The following is a 22,808-nucleotide window of genomic DNA, read 5'->3' on the forward strand; positions in this document are numbered from 1 at the left end:
GATGATGTGTATTTCCCCTGTCGATAGGGGAAGGTACATAACTAACTAGTTGCAAGAAAGCAGTATTTTTGTGTTTGAGTAAGACTTTACCAACGGATGGCCATTAGGGTCAAAAATCCCTGCATGCAACCTCCAGCAGAACTACAAGCACTTTCATCAGACTCCCTTTAGCAGTGGCAACAAGTGAAGAGGTAAATGTGTAAAACAACAATATTTATGAATGGTGAAAGTTTTGGAACCGCTTGTTAGAAATCAGTTAATGCATTTTGTCCTCACAGGCTCCCGTAGAAGGAAAAATTGCCTCTACTATGACTTCGCCCTGAGACCTCAACCCGTGCCGATGTATTTTAGACCCGAGTTTTAAGGTAATATGTTATGAAGCTGCCAATATTTTTCTACAACATCCTTCAATTCATTTTCAACAACATGCCAGTGAATATTTCCAGAGATTAATGGTAAAAGACACGGATTGTTACTTTAAAAAACAAAAATTATACCAACTTACAACAGTTAAACCAAACCAAATCAATAAGTCTTAGATATTAAATAAGCTACTTTATAACTGCCACAGTTGCATTTAAAAACATTAAAGATTAAAACACAGCAATCATGAAATCTACGGATTAAGTCATTGAAACTATAAATGTTTAAGTTTTTCTTCCTTTACATTTTGGTCACCATCATTTGCATAATGCTTAGCCAGAGAATTGCTTGGCATGGCTCACCAGCTGTTTGCATCCTGCTACTTCTGACGAGCTGACTAGTCAGAGCAGACGGGGGGCCTTTCAAGATGAAGGTCTTGAGAGAGAGAGAGAGAGAGAGAGAGAGAGAGAGAGAGAGAGAGAGAGAGAGAGAGAGAGAGAGAGAGAGAGAGAGAAGGTGCAATACAAATGTGTAGAATCGATGTCAAGTTGTTGTATATAAGGAGAAGAATTCCCTGAAGAATCCAGTTAGACGCCTGGAAATTCACAGATTGTATCTGGTATCTGGATTGCCATGAATGTTGTTTTCTTGTTTGATTGTAATTTATGAATAAAGATCAAAGCAATGTTACTTAAAAAAATAAAGAATCAAACCAATAAAGTATAACCATTAAGTTTTATTTGCTTCTATGTATGAAATGTAGCCCAGTGAACTAGACCAAATGCTTGCTTTGCAAAGTTTGGTCTAATCCATTGGAGCCTCCGCAGCCCCTAGCAACATTCTGGCTGGCCAATCACAGCTCTCTATAGGGAGCCTAAGTCACTTCCGCATCATGGGTCCCCGGAAGAACGAAAAAATGAATGCAAGTCAACGGGGCTAAAAACGTAATTTTCTAATCCGCTTTGCCTTACACCCTGGATCGCACATATGTTGTACTGCAATTTAAATGAAAAGTAATCATGGGTGTTTCAACCATGCCAGTCACATACTTTGAGATTTATTAGCTTGTAAAATTGTAATTAGCATGACTACAAACTAGAAATCGGCATGTCGCATATGTGACGTCACCACATAATCTCTTCTCCCCAAAGTAGCTGCTATTAACCACATGATTTATGGTGGTTCTTTCCTCCTTTGGGAAGTTTGCTGAATTTACAGCCCATTTCCCTCAGTTTTCTCCATGTCTGGTTCGATGACGTCACGTTATGAAGCACATTTGTAGTCCTGGACTTATTTTCACACAAAACCTAAAATAGCATTGCCCCCGTTCGAAAAGAAGCATGTTCTTGTTATCAAAAAGTGTCTTTAAAATTCACGGACATCATGTGTGAAATCCATGGCACAAAACAAGCGGAATTAGAAAATAGTGTTTTTAGCCCCATTGACTTGCATTAATTTTTTCATTCTTCCGGGGACCCGTTATGCGGAAGTGACAGAGCGCTGTGACTGGTCCACAATGGTGGATGATGTATTTAAGTCCTTTATTTAGAACAAGGATGTATTTTTTCCTTCTTCAACCATGGACTGCCTTGTTCACCGACATCCGTTGCGGCGAGTCATGTTGTTCGTTGTCCAGAAGCATGCAGAGATTGTTTAAAAGACAACGGTAGAGCCCGCCCCGCGACAAGAACCGTCAATGAAGCATTGCCAGACTAAACAATATATTTTTTTAGTCTGGCTTGCCAGGCTATGTGAAATATGCACTATAAACAAAGATGCCTTGCCATTGTCTGTTTAAAGAATTCTAAATAATAGTGTCCTCACGAACCAAGACTTCAGAGGAACACTGGGAGAAAACAAACCCTAAGAAGTTGGAACATGATTGTCAGCAAGAAATATATCAATACCTGCATTAATGAGACTTCAGGCTTCAAAAGAATCTCTCGGTTTCCCACCACTGTCAGCATGCTCTTTTATTTTGATGTACAGGAAAAAAGAGCTCACATCAAGCTCCTCGGAGCCTTCCTAGATCCTGAATTGGGCCCAGCAGGATGCAGATGCCCTCAGTCTTAAGATGACACAGCTACAGCTGCCACTCTGCTCCAGATCGGTCTTCTTGATGGTTTTATTACAAAGAGGACAGCTCACAAGATGCGACAATTCAATTTGATCATCACAGAAGGTAGCACTAACAAGCACAAAGACGGCCTGAAGCGAGACACGGGAAGTGGTTCTAGAGATACCCAGCCAGCCGTTAAATACCAAACCTTTACACAAAAAAGGTGGCAGGACGTTGTATTAGTCGGACCGAAAAAAGACAAAAAAGTCAGCACCGGGGAGTTGCTTCCTGTGGCAACACAATTTCATCATGTGCATCCAAATAAAACACTTCCTTGTTAGCTACTAGGGATTTCAAATTAAACTCCCTATAGAATAATTTGTTTGAATTGTTTCATGCATGGGCGTCGCACCCGTGGGGGATGTGGGGGATTCGACACCCACACTTTTCTTATTGAGATCGTTCAACACCCACACTTTTCCAGCCATTTTGCTCACCTTCACACCAGTCTGGTCTCTACGTCGAACTCACTCTGTTTGCCTCGGGTTTCGGTTTCAAGCAGCAGCAGGAGAGGGAGGGAAGAGCCCAACGGCTTCCAGGGGTGCTTCCCTCCCTCCCTCTCCTGTTGCTCTGTCACAACCAGCTTTCAACCAATCGATTTGCTTCCCACCATAAATCCCACCTGTTTGGTCATTGTCCAACATTCATAATAGCATAACACCTCAGTCTACTTATCTGTCTAGCTCAAAGATATTACACAGATTGTTCTTGAAAATAACTTGAATTGCAGATAAGTGTTGGATGTCTTGCTTTTGTATTCATCCAGTGTGATGATTACAGCTGTGGAGATGCTTTTTTAAAATATTACAGTTTTATCTCACCTACTCATTTACCACAGTTCATATGAAACAGGCTTTCACTTCTGGGAGGTATTTGTTGAATCTTACCTCCCCTGTTGTTTTGTTTTTGAATCCAAAGAACGTACAGCTAAATTCTTCATTTTGAAAGTAATGTACTTTATAGGTCATACCTTGAGCTGTATCTAATTTTATGGTTCAAACTGGATGCAAACTGGAGGAAATAACACAATACGTTAAAATTTTTGGAGATGTGTAATGTACTCAGGTCATTCATAAATTTGTTATCATTAGTAATTCATAAATCAGACTGTATCATTTGCATGTTAGTTAACCCCTGCTTAATGATTAAGTTGTGTTTCCTAAAGTGTTATTGATTTGTCTTTTAATTTCTTGTAATATTGTTTATTAGTGTCTTGATATTTGTAATCACCACCACCATTCTCTACTTTTGACTACTTTGTTTAATGTTACATTCATAATACGTTCTTATAAAACAGTAAGTAAATGTAACAAACCATTTGATGGCATTGTTAAAATAAAAACAAATAACATGCCCACACTTTAATGGCTATATTCCTGTAACCACAAGGTCTTTTTCATTACTTTTGGTCTCATTATAAAGGGAATTCTTGTGGGATTTGTTCAGATGTGTGAATATTAGGAACATTGTAAAAAAGTAGATTATTTTTCTTTTGATTCTTTTGCCTGATATGCTTGATTTCAGGATGAATACCTCTTTGGAAAAATGCATCAGTAGTTATAAATTTCACTGAATTCATAATTTTACATCTTGACATTAGCTGTACAAAGTCTGAGTTTGATAAAGTGAAGAACAACAATTTTCAGAGGTTTATAATATATGTACACTTAAAGCGAGGTCTCAAATGCCACAGTGTGCCACTTGTAAAAGGAATAGTTGAACGCTCCTTCTACGGAATAGTTTTTTTTTTGTCCAACTTTAAAATCAGCTTTGTTAACATTCAGTGACAAATAAAGTTTGTCGAAACCGTCCCGCCTCAAACGATTTTGGAAGGACTTTGTTACTGTGAATCATGCGCGGACCTGTTACTGGATTGAGGTTGACTTTCAATTTACAACTGATGACATCCACAGACAACATCCCCCACACTTTTGAAAAGCTTGCAACGCGTCTGGTTTAATGATCTGTATTATCAGGTATCAGGAGAATTTTGTAAGCTCTGCTTTTGCTTCCGTGTTCAACAAGTCGGGAACGACTAATTTTATTAGATCAGATAAAGAAATGTTTCATTCAGAGAGCGGTCCAGAAGAGGAATTAACCCCGAGTTCATTGGCTCAGACACAAAGGCAGCAGACTGAAAAGAAGCAAGATGATTGGACTTGTCTTTATTCCGTGGTGTGTCTATTGTGCTGGGCCGCACCGTCACTTTGATGCTATCTCTGTCGTTCCAGCGTCACTCAGCGCCTCGGGGTGCTTCGCACAAAAGATTATGATGACTTGAAAGGACTTGAGTGGAATTCTCCTTCTGATTCACTTCAAGTGTCACTCGTTATCCAAGTACATCTAAAAGCCACAGTGATGAATGCAAGACAGTGGGAGAATACAACTGGTCAAGTGAATTCTAATTAGTTAAAAAGGACCGGCTCTTTGAGAAACTTGGCTTTGGGATTTGTATATTTTTTTTCCTGACAATGTAGTTTCACGCATTCATATTCCACCAAAGTGGGTTTTGAAAATGCGAGTGAACAAGTATAAAGCACCCTTAATGGCTAGAAAAGGTCGATGGAGTGTTTTTCTTTCTTGTGATGATGGGAGAAATGGTTGAACCTAGCTTACAGAGCAGACAAGAGAGGAGGCAGAGAGAAGAGGGTGTTCGAGATGGAGGAGGAGGATGAAGAACATCTTGCAAGGCTGCCATTAGCAGAGTAATTCACACACTCAGGAGCAAAAAGAGACCTTCGAGTGGGTGTTTGGGATATTTGACATCTGATCAAAACATCCATTAGCAGAGAAATAAGCTGCAGATGGAGACAGCAAACCCTTGGTTTCCACTTCACAGCACTTTAGCCTGAAATGAGAATGTCAAGAGGTTACAGGACCAAATAATAAGATGATCAGAGACTTTGGTGCAATCTCTACGATTTAGGATGGAAATTTGAATTACTAGCAGGAATTACTAGTTATTTAGCTGGAAATCAATACAGTTTCAAACACTGAAAATGGGGTGAAGACATTTCACAATTTTTTAATTGGAGCTTAAAAAAAGTAAGTATTTTCCACCTGATAAAAAATAAACACTATGTAACCTTCCTTTTAGCTAGTTTTAAAGACCAAGTTCTCTGTTTGTTTGTTGTTAACACATTTGCAGTAGTCTAATTTAAATTAATGTTTTTTGAGTCATTCTCTGTGGGGAAAAAGCTCTGGCACTCTTGTTTCAGGAAGTAGAAGTTGGGAGTGGGGAGCAAAACACGGAATGTTTTGGAGTCTAATTCATTATTATTTCCTGATATTTTAACATCCGGCCTCTGTCTGATTGGCTAACAGCAGTGCAACTCCCTGCACTTTTATCATTTTGCAATGTTGATTTTTTATCTCCACAATTAACGGCTCGAAGGAGTTCTGCCATGATGTGTAATGCTAATGCGGTTAGCTTCTGCAAGCCGAGATGTGCTGTGCCGAATCCTGGATGTTAAATCAACAACAGCCTTCCTCGTCATGAGCCAAGATGGGTGAGTTCATGAATGTTATTTGATAGTGTGACGTAGATCTGAGTAGAATTTCAAATCTGAGTGTTTCTATCAACAGCTAATGCAGGAAAAAGGGGTAGAAGACTACTCTCCCGTTAAGCCTGCTTGTGAAACTCAGGGTAAATTAGCACAATCAAAAAAAATCACAGGTAAAAATGGTTTCTAAACTTGTTATTTATGAACATCAGGGCAGATGTTTTTATGTAGCATTCTTAAAGGACAGAATATAAAAATCTGAATCAAGATCTTTCATGGAAATAAATGCCCTGAACACGCAATGAGCGAGTAGCAAAAAGCCCTAAAATTCTTTAAACACACCAGTCTGTTCGTACATTCCTCCACCTTTCATAGTTCCTCAGTTACGTCACTTTTTAAGGAAAATTCTGGATTTTAGAAATCACAAAGGCAAGTGAACAAAGAACTGGCAGGTAGAAATTTTAGAGTTTCACAAAATATACCAACCACAAGATGCTGCAAGGACACGGAAGATAAAGACAAATAAAACATGACTTAAACTGAGGTGACAACATGCAGAGAAAAATACGCACAGAGCGAGCTATCAGGTGTGATTATTGAGCAATTAAAAGATTGTAATGATTGCCGATAAACAAAAGAGCAAAACCAAAGCAGTAGTTGGGTGGTGGTATGCTCTCTAACCTGGAAATATAATCAGTTATTAAATATGTAAAAATGAGAAACCTAAAAGACATTATTAAAACGTTGGTAGGAAATGACCAAAAAAGTTATCCAAAGGGTTAAAATGGAGGCAACTGCCCTTCCTTGGTTTCTTGAAGGCGTTTCACTTCTCATCCAAGGAGCTTTGTCATTTCTGACTGGAATATGGGAAAGTCAAGCTTATAAACTACATGATGCAGCTGTGAATCTCATTCCTAAACTGGTTCAGTCTAGATCACACCTTCCTGCATCTAATCAACACAACGTCCTCTCAATAAAGGATAACGAGTCATCAGGAGATAGAGAGGAGGGTTACCCAGAGTAGTTTAGGGTAGTTAAATAACAATAGACAGCTGCAGCTTATAAGCTTGACTCTCCCATATTCCAGTTAGAATTGACAAAGCTCCTCAGATGAGAAGCGAAACGTCTTCAAGAAACCAAAGTCCAGTTGCCTTCATTTGAACCCTTTTGATTACCATGACCTGGATGACTGACAACCTTCACCATAATGAAAAAAGTAAGTTTTAGTTTAAGAGTGCTTTGTAGGAAGGCACTCCCATGACCTGATAAAAGTCTACCTGTATGTCAGGTAATATTTTCCTTACCCACTGTGCAAAGACCTAGTTTGGGCATCCTACAGACGTGGTCTGGACCGACAGACTCAATGTAGACATGATCTGCACGTTCATACGACGTTGACTGTTTGCAGGGTACTGTCTACTTTTGATCTGCAAACGTGTGCACCACAGGTTAAAAGAATGAAACTGTAGTTTCCCTTTCTTGTTCTCATTTGCATAATTGGTATAAACCTTTTTCAAACTGTCCAAACTGTTGTGTGACGGCTGAATGTTTCTAATGAGTCTGGATGAAAGACTGGTGTTTTTTTGTAAAATGTTGAATAGAACTTTAAATAATTTATTGTAAATCAAAGTGACGTTTCACTTAAAAGATCTTGCTGTTCCTTCTGACTTATGAAGAACTCCAGAAGTACTTGATGCTCTCGGAGTACCCATGGACAGAATGAGAGGTGGATCTTGTTCTTTTGTCTTTGTTTGGGTAAACGGTTTGGAAGACTAAGCTTAAAATGTTTTTATTGCATTCAATGTACCATCACCTTTGTGCAATTTTTAGATTTATCTATTTAATTAAAAGTTAGTAGCTCCCTGCATCTTTTTTGGGTCCATACTGGTGGAATATTTTTGGATATTTTAAACTTCCTGTGATTTGATTGCATTTGGCACGTCACTGTGAATCCTTGCTGATTATTTCTATTTTTGTTTCTCATATTTCTGATAACAGATATTCAGCCATTAGCTATGTGAGCGTGTGGAGTTGGTTTTTACAAGATAAAATGGTTTCTATACAACCAACAAATAGAAGATTATCTTCTAGCAGTATAATTGTGCCTGTAGATGGTATTAGACCCTTTTCAATCTACAGGATTCTAGGTCAGTCCAGCTAAAATGAATTTCATTTCATGCTTAAAATTGAGTAATTAAGCGTTTGAGAATCACAGTTCACAAAAGTAAGGAGCACCTCTTAACCCCCACGGTAATGAGGAATTATAAAAAAACATGTCTGGTTGGTGCTCTGAGAATTAGAGACCTGAGGACAGTGGAGGGAGGAAGAGATAACGCTTCTGTCTAAAAGAGGAGCAGTCCTCTCAGGGTTCCTCTGGCTGATTGATTTTGTATGACTGTTGCAGGACAGACTGGAGGAGTAAGAAATAAAATTTAAAAAAAAAAAAACGTTATTGTTCCCTTGGCTGTGCAGCCTGTTAAGTTTGAAGAGAGCGAGTCAATAACAGGGACTTCAGAGAAGAGTGACTGCTCGCTCCATCCATCCATCCATCCATCCATCCTTCCTTCCTTCCTTCCTTCCTTCCTTCCTTCCTTCCTTCCATCCATCCATCCATCCATCCATCCATCCATCCATCCATCCAGCCATCCATCCATCCATCCACCCTTCCATCCATCCATTAGTTCATCACAAGACTAACGAGCAAACACTCACACCCAATGGTAACGTACAATCTCAGACTAGCTTAACATGGTCCAAACAAAAAGGCTGACCTGACATTTTGCAGCCCAAACTATTAAATCCAGTCTAAATGGTTTTGTCACAATCTTTAAGATGAATCACAACCATCAAAACACACCCAACAGTGACTGAAAGGAGAAACATTACATGGAAGTGAAGGCCAAAATAAACCAATTCGCCCCCTAGTGGCTGGCTGTTGGACACATATTATGCCCCGCCCCCTCCTTGCAAACAAATGGACCACATAGTTGACTAAAAATTAAAAATACACTTCAGATCATTTTCACCTGGAGTGGAATTAGTTGATTTGCACTGTTCAAATATCTTAATTATCAACTGTGTTTAATATAATTAATACTTTCATAGAGAAAAAATGTTGAAAAGATCAGATTTAGAAATACAATTTTTGAGACTCAGACTTTTTTTTTACACCTAAAGCATGTGAAAAAATGCAAAGGATGATTTTATATGTAAAACAGAAAGAGCAAGCCTATAAATAGAATAGAATAGAATAGAATAGAATAGAACTCACTGATGTGTAGAGGTGCCCCTCCCCGTTCATGGCGATGTATAATCCTGTCTTCACTGACTGAATTGCGACAACTCTGAGGCCAACTGGAATAAGGTTAAACAAAGCTGGAAGACACAATAAAACACAAACTTTGTCATTCACAAACCACTCAATAGTGCCTATGTTTTTAATATATTGATGCTCATAGTTTAACTACTGTTTCAGATGAGAAAAGTAGTTTTAAATCAGTTAGGAAGAGTCAGGTAGATTCATCAGCCTTGGGATTCTACCTGAGAGGAATAGCTACTACTGCAGCACTTTTGTTGTTGCAGCAGAGTCACTGGAGCTGCTGCTGTTTGTTCCGATAGGTTAAACCAACAGCAGTGGCCTGTGACAGCATGCTTGTGTGTATATTTGATACCTGAAGGCACAAATTGAACCCTTTTGACTGGATGAATGGTTGGGTGTTTGGAGTTTCTGAAGCATAAAGGAATGTTCAGAATGTTTTTGTATATGTGTTTAGTAGAAAAAAAACATCTCACATGTGTGCAAAAAGCACTTAAATGCCACAGCAATTCATGACATATTATGACATTTTTTTTCTTAAATGGTAACAGTTCTATGATCGACACAAAACATGTTTATGTAGGTCTTTACGTAAACTTCCACTCACATAAAGCGTTTTCAGCTGTTGTACTCTTGACACTTTCAGTACCTTCCAGAATGAGTCATTTCAGTGCTCGGTCACTTTAAGAAACAAGCTCAATCTGTTATAAGCCAAGAAGCTCCCATATCTGGGAGGGGCTCGGAGTATGACCGCCGCTCCTCTAGCAGCAGCTGTCTTGCGTGTGTGTGTGTGTGTGTGTGAGGGGGGGGGGGGGGGGGGGGCAGGTGGAACTAGTTACTCCATCATCCAGACAGACTATAAAGAGAGGAGTGAGACGGCTTCAACTTGCCGGATGATTACTCACCTTGGGTAGCATGCGCTGCTTGTCTCTAGCTATGAAGTATTAGGATTACATGCACTTGTGGAGTTCTTGCCTGTTTTTCACCCTTTGTTCTTGGGAGCAACTCTAGGTTTCTTACTCTCCATTATCTCACCTAATCCATAACCCACTGGACATCACAGCAGGCCACGTCTCCTCCCGTCTCTCGGTACGACCCCCTCTCCCTCCGTTCATCCTCCGACCTGGTTTCCCCCCCCCCCCCCCCCCCACCCCCCCCACCCCGAGCCCTTACCTTTGCCATCCGACCATAAGACCCTTTTGTTCCTATCTCCAATATCACTGTTGTGAACGGAGATTAAAATACTCTCTGCTTTCCTGACCTTGCACCGGAGATGCAGCCCCCTCCTTGACATTGTAAGTGCGCCCTTAGTTTTCCTTTTTCTAATAAATTTTTTTGTTATGCTATTGCGCATGATTCTGCATGTCTTGGGTTAGGTTTATACCTCAGAAAATGACACCAGGATTGGTGCTTTCAAACAGTCGTCCAATAACTGTTAAGTTTGATTTGATCTCAAAGATGTGTTGACCATCTGCCATGTCCACACTATGTATAAAGTTGTTTCAGCTGATTAGATGTGACATGTGCCAAATCTCTTCTTGCTGACAGCAATAAATGACACAATGTGAAGTGTCAAGCTAGCATTAGCACCAGGTCCTGGAATCAAATTAACCACCTAGCCCAAAGCGCTGGTGGAGCTGTTCCAGAACAAGCTAATAACACCATTTTCCTCTCTGTTAAGCTTCCTGGTCCACTTTCTCTTGCTCTAAGGGAAAACGGGTAAGGTCCATTTTAAGGAGACACATTTTTCCTCCCAAAGCTAAAACGTGAGAGAATGTGTTGGCCTCAAGTTTAGAGATCGACTGGAAAAAGTTCAATTTCTGCACCAGAAAGTGCTGAACAGGGCCTGAAGAGCTGTTTACCAAAAATGTGTTGTAGGAATTTCTTTGAACATTTTTAAAATCTTAAACCTGAAATCCAACATTAGGATACTTACAAGAATTACTGCTGTCATCCTTGGTCCCATCAAGAGAGCCATCAGGGTTCATTTGCAAGTAGTATCCCTGCCTGCAATATAACCTGGTCACTATACCCTTGAGCTGGGGATCTGTGGAAGGGATCAACAGAAAGAGAACAGTTAGAACATCTAAATCATTATACATGCAAATAGAAAAAGTATTTAATATAAATGATGTGCAGTAGCATCTTATGTTGGAAAGGTTTCAGCTGCAAAATGTCAAAAAATCCCATTCGATGCCTGATTTTCAGCCGACAAATCTCACCATCGCCTTTCTCTGCACCTAAATCCCATCCTGCTCAGAGATAGACCATCCAATTATAGGTATCAGAATTAATATGTGGCTGTCTGACTCCCATAATGAACCCAACAGCACCCTCTCTGAGCTCTTAGTGCGCAGGATGAGAGCGTGCACTCTGCAGCTACCAGCTGATCCGACAGGGGAATTACCCATGTATTTACAGTAAACAAACATCCTCCATGGTTAAATTGCACCGAGCCTCTGCAGCTAAACGTGTCATGTTTCATTTTGTTGGCATTTTGCGGGAATGTTACAAGACAAGGAGGAGTGAAGGTGAACATTTAAAAAGGAAAAGGAGAAGGAACCATGGAGGGGGTTTTATTTAATGCGGGAGCTTGTGTAAATGCCTCCTTCTGTTGCATTCATACCATAACGTTTGATCTGTGTGCATGTGCAAACCTGTATGTGTCTGGGGACATATATGTTCAACATAAGATTTACTATAGAGACAGCCATCACGATGGATTTAAGTCTGAGAAAGCCCCAGGAGATGAAAAATCAGCTGCACTGTGCCGGAGCCGTCTTACCTGAAAGAAAAATGTGAGTAGGGAGAAAAAAAGATCTCAATAGGTCTTTTAGCTGAGGGCAGAGTCAAGTTTTCCCTGTTACTTTGCAGGTCATGACATTCTTATCTGAAATGGTAATGCTAGGTGATGACATCTCTGAGATCTTTTTTATTTCCTGCAGCCTGAGAGGGAAGGTGCTGGATCAGAGGAACGCGGCTGCAGGATTCAGCTGTGCTGCTTCACCAGAACAATGACAACGCGGCTGAAAAGGAATGTGACTGCCTGGGTGCATCCAGCAGGCACGAGACAGGCTGACAGGACTGGATTCCTCTGTTCTGCATTAAAGTCAATCAAAACTCCGGTGGTGCTTCCAGAGAAACGTCACAGGGCAGACAGCCTCCGAGTGTTTTCTTTAGGCTTTACCTGATATAAACTTAATGCCTCAATCCTAGGGTCAAATTTGACCATTTTAGACATGTTCTGTTTTAAAAAGTTCTTTTTTTTGACAAGGTAATAAGAGATTTAACTGTTTTGTCCACACAGCACACAAAAGACACAGAAGAAAACACATTTTAGTGATTTCACAAACACACTCCCTCACTGATCTACCTTGAGCATCTGGTTTAATGATATCAAGTCAGAGAGACCTAAAAGTCTTACAAAACAAAGGGCAATAAAATAAAATCAATTTTAGCCTGAGGTGCTATATTTTAATGGATCAGTGTGTGGTAAATGGCCCGTGTTTGATATAGTGCCTTCTAGAGTCCTAGAACCCCCCAAGGTGCTTTACAACACAGTCATTCACCCATTCACACACATTCATGATTAGCTACATTGCAGCCGCAGTTGCTCTGGGACGCACTGACAGAGGCGAGGCTTTCGAGCACTGACCACCACCAGCAGGTAAGGTGGGTTAAGTGTCTTGCCCAAGGACGCTACAGCAGTACTTTCTGTCTGGAGCTGAGATCGATCCTACAACCCTCCGATTACTGGACAACCCGCTCTACCTTCTGAGTTACTGCTGCTGGTCCTGGTGGGCATTTTTGAGCAGAAACATAAAACTCCTTAATTCATTCACTGCCACTGACGACTAAACAGGAGTGGATACGAGCTCCCGGACCTTGGGAGTAAACATTGCGGCTCTAAAGTAGATTTTCATCCGTGTGTGTCACACATCACGTGATCATGAAGCAGACAATCCATGTATTAGGAGATCGTTTTTGGAGGCTGCTATGGCTAAAGCGAGGCGCTAACCAGCAAAGCTTCTGCAGCTCTCACTTTAACAGTGGAAAACGCTGGAAACACGCTGGTTTTTCCTGATGTAAGATGCGAGTCTACTCTTTCTTTTGGTAGTTCTGGGGTTTACATGGTCATAGAGCACAATATTTGGTAACTCATCAAAAAACTGTAATAAACGCTGGCAGTCGGGGGCTTTCTGATCAGAAAAGATCGAGTTAATAAGTAACAAACAGGAAGTTGCTTTTTTTTTACCCCGAAGGCTCACAGTTAGGCTAAGTGTAATGTCCCTGACATTTTAAATCATTTCTGTGTAACTTAGGGAGAAAAAAGATTAGTTCATAGAGAATAATCCCAGTCATCCAGCCCTTTTATTTGGTTGCAACACCAATCCAATTGAGGATAAATATTGATCAGAGAAGTCCAAAGAGCTCTTTAGAGACACGGCACACATTGGGTCTCAAATCAGCCTCACTCCTAGAACCTGAACGGACCGCCCGCTCCATATGAACATTTTCACTTGAATTTTTAAAGAAGGCACTATTCCCTCAAGCAAACACTTTTCTGTTGATGCACCAAGTTGGCAACGCTGCGATCGATCTGGGACTTTGAGCAACGGAGACAGATCAGCAGAGAGCAATCTGTAATAATTAAAACTGCCTAAGTGCTGGCTGGTTAAGTAAAACCGTGTGTGTGTGTGTGTGTGTGTGTGTGTGTGTGTGTGTGTGTGTGTGTGTGTGTGTGTGTGTGTGTGTGTGTGTGTGTGTGTGTGTGTGTGTGTGTGTGTGTGTGTGTGCACTTGGCTCCCTCGCTGTTGCTATAAATCATACGATGCTGGATGGGTTCCCTGGGGTGGGGTAACCTGCATATCTCACACAGTTTTCCCCTGCAGGCTTTGATCTTCAGAGCTTTGCAGCAGATTAAGATGGACATCTTCAAAAATGTTTTTTTTAAAGGTGAACTATAAATTATTCAGATATCTGATCAAAATGCACGTTAAAATGTTACAGCCATATTCCCGAAGCAGAAATTTCTTATGCTCCTTTTTCTTTATTCTTTTTATCTTCCTTGCCTTTTTCTTCTTTGTTGCGAGAACATTCTGCCTTTAAATCATGCCCAAAAGGCAAAACAAGAACCACAGATGGGAGTTGGACTTTCCTCAGTCGCATCGGTGTTGGTTTTTACAACACAAGCACTGTATGTTTCTGCGTGCCACTTCTCTGTTTCTAGGGAAACAAGAGTGAGTGGCTTGGCATCAGCAGGGGGTTTCCTTGGAAAACAATGTGTATCAGAGCCACAAGATTTCAGAGTGGTCTTTTCTAGTGGTGTCGGTCGCGAACGAATCGGCTCTAAGAGCCGGCTCTGTGAAGTGAACGACGGGAGCCGGCTCGTCATTGGGAGCCGTCACCCTCCCTTCCCTCCCCCTCTTGCTTTGGTTGGTCAACATGTGTAACTGCGTGCCCAGACTGTTCACATAAAGAGCAGTAGGAGGATAAATATTTGATATATTGCATGTGTTTACATTAGTAAATAATTTTACATGTAGTTTAGCATTATTTTTGGTGATAAATATACTTTACGCATCAGAAAATCTGTGGAGCCACCTGGGAGCCGAATGAGCCGGCTCTTTTTGGTGAGCTGAGCCGAAACAACCGGCTCTCTAAAAAGAGCCGGAATTCCCATCACTATTCTTTTCAGCAGCCAAGGTCTGCTCTTCACATATAAATTGGACTGTCACATAGAGAGGGTGGGGGGTGATTTTTCTCCCTCTCTCCTAAGTGGTCTCTACAGCTCCCTCATTCCCTACTCTGTCTCAAAGTGTCATGCCTGTGTTTGTGCAGACACGCATGTGCCAAAGCCCGGTGCGAAGCAAGCAGTGCATGAAAAAGGGACCAGCCCACACACACACACACACACACACACACACACACACACACACACACACACACACACACACACACACACACACACACACACACACACACACACACACACACACACACACAAACACACACACACACACACACACACACACGTGTGAGGACACAGCTGCAGCATCACTTGTAGACTGCTGTCAGCTCTGCCCTGTCTGACCCACTTTTGATGTTTCTGGAAAAGAAGAAGGGCTTTTCCAGCCAAGGAGAAACCCCAAAGAAAAAGTTCTCTGCTTCTCCAACATCATGTTTGATATGTCGGTGACACCCCTCCCCCACCCCTGCCCTTCCATACAGCTGTTGTCCTGTCAGCATACCCTCAAATGAACATCTAAGGTGCAGGAAAGCAATCATCTCAAATAGGCTTGGAGATCATAGAAACTAATCTAATCATCTGATCAGTGCAACATGATCTTGTGGCTCATAGATCTAATCTCATGGGATAATTAGAGCCAGAGCAGTGAGATTATGGCCCCAAGATGGATGTGCAGAGAGCCCAGTTGCCTGCATTGGAATATGATCGGATTTACAGCTCATGTTTAATCCTTTAAAGGGAAAAATCAGGGTGATCACTGGCTCTGGATATTCCGTCAAAACACCTGAATGATTTGAAAATGGAGCTGATGTTGAAGTGGGAACACTAAATGCTCCCGCAGGGAGGCTGGAGGAGGACATGGAGCACATCTGCGGGTTGTAATGAAAGCAGATAAACAAAAGTCATTCACGCACAAGCATGTTTTCTAGTTCAGATTTTATAGTGAAAAGTGCTATTTTTCTAAAGTAAAAGGCTGTTCTATCAGTGTTAAGTTCATCATGGTCATGTTTTTAACTGATTTAACTCCATTGATGGAAAATCCAGGAATGTATTTAGAAGCTGAAAAATGGCCAACGCTTAACATTTTTCCTAAAAGGATAATGGGAGACTTCCTGACCACTGGCATGCTTCTGATGTCCTGATAATACTTGTTTTCACTTGCAGCTTCTGAGAAGAAACCCATTGTTCCTGTCCAAAAACACGACTCCAAACACACCAAATGGTTGTAGTTCTGTTGCACCAAACACTCATTTATTTAAATATTTTGGAAAACTGAAATTTGCTGGTTCTTTTCCAGTTTAAATAACAACATTTCAATCAGTGTGCTGACAGAGTAAGAATGAATGGTACAACATCATATGTCCCACAATGTTGCAAAGGACAGTTGAAGAGTGTGAAGCTACTCTTTAGAGGTATTTTTGCATCACTAAGATAAACAAATGTAAAACCAGACTGTTAAACAGGCTGGTGACCTGTGAGGGAATCCAGCATTCCTGCATTGCATAAAAACAATCTTAATCTAATTAAAAATGAGTTTCACCTTCAAACATAGAGTTTCAGTTTTTATTCCCTAGATGCAAAACAAAATGGTGCAAAAATGATTTGATCCATAACATGTAGCACCTTTTTCGCTTTTATTTTTAGAAACTTGTTTCCTGTTGCTATTGTTTCTATTTATAACTCCATATTTTTTATTTCTTATGGTTTTAGGTGCTGTTCTGGTATGTTTTTAATCTGATATTTACTTTTACTTCATGGTACTTAAATCTAAACTTTGTGTTTTTTATGATTATTTCATAATTGTGTGGCAAACTTCTGTTTGAGTGATATATTGCTACAGAATAAAATTAACCTACAGGTGTAAATAAAGGTACTGAGTCAAACTAACCTACTGTGCAAAGACCTAGTTTGGAGGTCTTTCAGACGTGATCTGGACCAACGGACTCGTTATGGACTTGATCTCCAGATCCATGCGGCGTTGACTGTTTGCAGGGAATGCTTTTAGATCAATTCAATTCAATTCAAATTCAAAAATACTTTATTAATCCCAGAGGAAAATTGATTGCTGTAATTTCAATCAATAGTCAGTGCCAGGAGGACTAGCAGACTTAAGGCTCCATCCATTCATTGACTTGTGTCGAGGAATTCTGAGTCTGACTTCAGTGAAGATTCACTCTCTGGATGGCCTGAAAGCACCTCTGTTTTGTCTCAGCTGGCACCGCGAGCCTTAGTTTTTGCTTTTCTTGTCACCAGGGAATAAAACAACTGTGACATTCTGCCTCACAGCACATGATTTCTTTGGTAAATAAGGTCATTTTTGTGCAGAAAAAAGTGGGGAAATGGTCCTTGGGGGTCTGATGTTAAATTAGTCGGAACAAACAGGTTATTAGTCCTCCTCAGCTGTGTGCTTTGGTGAGGAGTCAGCTAAAAAGTGGAAATAAATACAAAGAGGAGAGGCATGTAAGTTTGAGACACATGCACTACTTTGAAAGTGTTTTTGTGAAAATCAGCTTGACTCTCACGTGAGTTTAACATTAATAAAGCAAATTCTAATAGGACCATTTTAATCACAATCAATATTAAATTAAATTAAACCAAAACAAAGTGTTTTGATCTGGGGAGGATCTCAGAAATTAGGACACGTTTGATGGGTTTTAATTTCTCAGGCAGAACGGTCTTGATCCCAAGTTCATCACCACCTGTGCTGGCTGTAAATTCTCATCACTGTTCACATGACCAGGTTTATCCAGGTGTGTTGCTGTCGGGTACTTGAGGATCAATCTAACTTCTGCTTTTCTCACTTATTCCGATTAAAGAGAACACACATGTGGAGTCTGTTTTTGGCCTCTGCATTGAGCGTCTGGACACTGATGATTTGCCACCAGCCAGCCGAGAAGCGACAGGCAATTAAACATGCAAACACAGAGACCCAAACTGATTCAGGACGCAACACATGCATGCAATCAGCAGCAGCCTGAGGGAGAACCGATAATAAACCATCCTTTCTGATGAACCCTGACCCAAGTCCAGATGTGTCCTCCATGGCTATTATATAGATCCTATTTCACCAAAGCCTCTTTAATCCATGTAATCACAGAGGACTGGTGAAGGAGACATTTCATAATGTCGTTTTGTTCCAATATGAAAGTAGACAGCAGGAGAAGAGGCTGTTCACCAATCAAAATGGCTCTCTTTGTGGGGATGATGAAAGACTGAGAGCTGCATGAGTTTATTTTAACAACAGCACGTAAATCAGCTGGAGTTTAGAGTCTGAAGCAAAATGTTTGATACCTGATGATTCAGAGGAAGTCCCTTCTATCTTTCACGAACAAAAAGGATTTTTTCCCTAAAAGCACCTATTTTTGTGAGAAAACAATAAAATATTCCTCTTGTTTAAGCAGTAAAACAGTAACAGGCAGTGCTCTTTAACAATCCCAAATATCCACATTATAGCAAATAAATGCTTCTGACATTTTCATAATTGGAACGGAAATGAGCGCGTGAGTTCAGCAGCCCCAGAATTGGAGGAGAGATTTTGTTTGAAAGGCGTAACCCCGATTCCGTAGGAGATTCTGACCTTTTTACTTTCACAGAAATTAGTTTCATTTCAGACTCTGTGTGCAAGGCAGTCCAGCCAAATGTGTCATAAAACGATCAAAATGTTTGTTGTTTTAGAGTGGTGTCAGCTCAGTGAATCTGTCTGAACCATTCTGTCAGCAGCTACCGGAGAATGCTCAGAAACAGGCCAAGACGTAAACCCAGGATGCTCTGATCCCAGAGTAGGAACTTTTTACGCACAGGAGTAAAATTTAGATTTCTGATGCATAGATGCAAACACAGTTCTGGTCATTTTAGAGCAAATATTTGTACAATGTGTGCATGTTTACAGTGAGTGCAAAACGCTAAATGTGCACTCTGAAGTTCTCAAACCTTGTCTCCGTAGTCTCCGCTTCCTGAGGCCGAATATGCGCACTTTGGAGAAGATGTCGACCAGGTTCCCATTGCAGAGCCCCTTGTTCTTGTTGGGGCTCTTCCTCCGTCGGTTGGTGGAGGGTCGGTCCAAATGTTGCTCCCGTGCCTGTCTCTTCTGCCGGATCAGCCCACTCGCGATAGCAGCAGCCATGGCTCAAGAAAATGTCCCGACTGCTCAGGTCCAGTCTGGACACCAGAGCTCAGACTACGCAAACAGCCGCCTCTCAGAGCTCGCAGCCCGGGTCACAGTCCCATAGTGGCGGCTTGGTGCCAAATATCTAGCAGCGGGCTCTTTTTCCTTTTGTCCACATGATAATTACGATGTGAAACCTGCAGTCTGTCATTATCACTCGCAACATTGCCGGGCTCGGTGGAGGAATGAGATCACTTCAGCGTAATTCCACACATCAGCTGCGGCTGTCTTGGTAGGAAAACGCAAACCCAAACTCACGGATCCTTAAGAGGGGTTTTCATACCTGCGCGGCGCGTTCCTGCAGAATCTGTGGCATCCCCTTGTCACAAACGTGCAGCGTCCTCAAGCGGAAAAAGACTATTTAAAAAAAGGAAAATTACCCTCTCGCTCCCTCTTTCCTCCGTTTATCCTCCCTCCTGACAGAAGACGCAGCTCTTTCACAAGTGGCTCTTTGAGGTTGCGGCGACGGTGGGGTTTGGTGGGGTGGGGGTCGCCCGTGCACGTGTGCAGCCAGCACAATTAAACAAATACACGCGCCTCATACGAGGATCAGAGCCCGACTGGAGGCAGGGCAGCTGGGACGAAACGGATCCCAAGTTTTCAGGAAAGAAACCGCGATAGGTTCCTTGAGGAGCCGAAAATGTAGAGACGCAGAAGAAGAGAATGTTTCTAAAATGTGATAAAATACTGATTTAAGTAAATTTTATGTTTGGAAACATACAATAAATAAATAATAAAAATGGATAAATTCATTATCCACACGCCAAACCAAGTCAGTCAAAAACAATTGAGTGACCAAATGATCTTAATCGTGCCATGATGACGTCTCTAAAACGAATGTATTTAAGAACTTAAACACCTCCGTGATCATCGTTGGATGAAATTTAAAAAAAAATCATGCTTGGCGATCCGCGCGTAAAGGGAATAAGAGAGCAGGAACAATGAAAAACATCGCGATTTATGCACGCGCAAAATAAAAGGAAAGGCAGTTATCCTTTAGGTCCCCAGATCCACAAACCCCCTATCAACAAGTCCCAAACACTGGTTGGTCCACGCCTGAGCGCGGAGACAGTCCTCCCCTGCCTCCCTCCTCTCGACCACCAAGCCCCCGCTGGAAGGAGAATGAACAGCCGGTCTGGGTGCTGCAGTTTGGGCTATGTTCACATTGACATCTCCCTGCAGGTACATATTTAAATCATGCTTTTATGTCTATGATTTAAACATATAATAACAAACAACATTTATGTAATTTTAGAAAAGGGAGTTAAATGTACCAGATCAAAACAAATGTACACAATTTCAGCACCGCGGTCAGCGCCGCTGATTTCAGCACCAGGGCAACGATTTACCTACCCCACATGGACAAAATCTGAAGTCCCCCTCACCCCCACCGCCCACCCCCGCCCACACGTAAAAATAAAACACTCCATTCTTTATTTTTTGTGATTTACGCTGCTGCGAGGCTCAATCATTTTTGCTGAAATCAAAAACTCAAGAGAGCCATCTGCTGTTTGTGGCTGTAATTGAACAAGTGAGCTCAAAGGAGACTGACTGAAGGGTGGGATTACTATCTGTGGTGTGCTGGGTGTCTGCACACGCACACGCACGTTCACACCTGTTGATAACTGATGATGAAGTAAATAAATACCACAAAATGTCTGAGAGCAGGTGCTGAATCTGAAGAGTGTAACAACTCCTGCTTTAAATTGAATTATAATTTAATTTGTATTTCTAGTTTTCCTTATGTACATCCTAGATATCATCAACAACTCTGTGCATTATTCAATTTATTCCTCTAATCGGATGCTTTCGGGATTTATGTCCTGCAGCTGCTGGGAAACTTCCTGTTCTGAGACATGCAGTTAACGCTCCAACCAGCAGCGGACACTGTCAGCTCAACAATGGTCCAGCAGAAGCAGGAGCAGCACTTTCCTCCATCTGAAAGGGATTTTATTTCTCACCTAGACACATTTCATGAGTCCCCCGAAATAGTGGACCTTTTTGTTGATTATATGGATTTAGAACTGAAATTGGACTGGGATACTGAGTCTCGGTTCATCATTGTTGCCTGAAGTTTGGCTTCAGATAATTTATTCAACAAATGTTTTACTTCAAATAATTCTCTAAAATAAGTATATTTGTTGTTAATAAATATCAGTATTGTTCTTTATATTGTAGGAATCATCATTCTACATACTACACACATCATATTTTATTGCAGTAGAATATTTTCTTTCATCCATTCATTATCGTCATCTTATCCAGAGTCGGGTCATGGGGACAGCAGCCTAAAGGTTGGTTTATGCTTGACGCGTCCGCGAGGTCCGCACGGCTCCGCGGGGAAAAGTTGCATCATTTTGCGTCATTTTAACAACCACGCCCCTCCACCGCGCCTCCGCACAGCCCAGAATTTCCGCAACGCGCACCTCGGAAAATTTCTAACCACGCGGACGGACGAATGCGGAAAAACATGGCGGACTGGCAAGAACTAGTATGGCAGAGGTTCGTAAATACAGACATTTGTATGATTCAGCTCTCAGAGATCACCGTGATCAACATGTTGTTAATAATCCTTAGAGAGAAATAGCTCGTACTGTCGGAAAAGACGAGGATGCTGTTAAAAAATGCTGGAATGCCATGTTGTAAACAGTAATTTCTACTTCTACTATGGTGTAGTGTTGGGTGCATGCCGTAGAGCTCCATGCTGCCCCGTTCAGTTTGGGAGAATGTTGGCTCACCGCAGAGACAAGCCGCATGAACCATAAACGCTGCGAGTTGTGAAGCGTGTTCCATCCGCGAGCCGCATCACCGCGCGGAAAGAAAATGCGCCTAAACCAAGCTTAAGCAGGAATGCCCAGACTTCCTTTTCCCCAGCCACTTGGGCCAGCTCTTCCAGAGGAATCCCAAGGCGTTCCCTGGCCAGCTGAAAGACGCAAACCCTCTAAGGGAGAGCCCAGCCACTCTGCAGAGAAAACTAATTCTAGCCACTTGCATCCATGATGTAATTCTTTCAGTCACTACCCAAAGCTCGTGGCCATATGAGGGTAGGAACATAGATTAACTGGTAAATCGAGAGCTTCTGGCTCAGCTCTCTCTTCACCAAGACAGAACGGTATTACGCCCACATCACTGCAGATGCTGCACCAATCTGCCTATCAAATATTTTCAATGAAACAAACAAAAAAATGCATAAAGGATTTTAACAATTATAGCTTGAACAAAACATGAAGCTAAATACAAGAGTATCCTCCAACAAAAAGGCAATTAAATAAAAATAGCAATTAAATAACCAATCTGCTTTAAACATTGGAAATAAAACAAATGCAGCATTCCAAACCATTAACCAAGCAAAAGGGCACACATACCTACATTTCTTCTCTTCTTGCATGTGAACGTATGAGAGTCCATGACAGTCTCATTCCATCTCTGAGTCCTTTGCCTCTGACTTTTACTGCCCCATTTATACTGCCCCATCAAGGGTCTAATGTGGTTACTCTGAACAGTCTGCCCCAAGCTGTTCACAATTATTTACTCTCAAATGCCTTAACACTCCATTTACTCTTTTCTGATGCAAAAGGCATTTAGACTAAAAC

The 22,808-nt window shown here is 41.4% G+C and overlaps 1 protein-coding gene across 3 annotated transcripts in view; it reads right to left on the reverse strand.

Annotated features, from left to right (window-relative positions):
- The window catches only part of fgf14 (fibroblast growth factor 14), a 192,653-nt gene that overhangs the window by 43,925 nt on the left and 125,920 nt on the right, over positions 1-22,808 (reverse strand). For 2 of the 3 annotated variants that reach the window (XM_054746712.2, XM_070544055.1), the window contains exons 2-3: positions 11,238-11,348; positions 9,257-9,360 (exon numbers count right to left, since the gene is read on the reverse strand). In XM_054746712.2, the coding sequence (XP_054602687.1) occupies positions 9,257-9,360; positions 11,238-11,348 (215 nt within the window). Of the gene's footprint in view, positions 1-9,256; positions 9,361-11,237; positions 11,349-18,980; positions 20,540-22,808 lie in introns of those variants that run through there. The other variant, XM_015965980.3, reaches the window with a different exon arrangement.

Source organism: Nothobranchius furzeri, chromosome 14, assembly GCF_043380555.1.
Source record: "Nothobranchius furzeri strain GRZ-AD chromosome 14, NfurGRZ-RIMD1, whole genome shotgun sequence".
Lineage (NCBI taxonomy): Eukaryota > Metazoa > Chordata > Actinopteri > Cyprinodontiformes > Nothobranchiidae > Nothobranchius > Nothobranchius furzeri.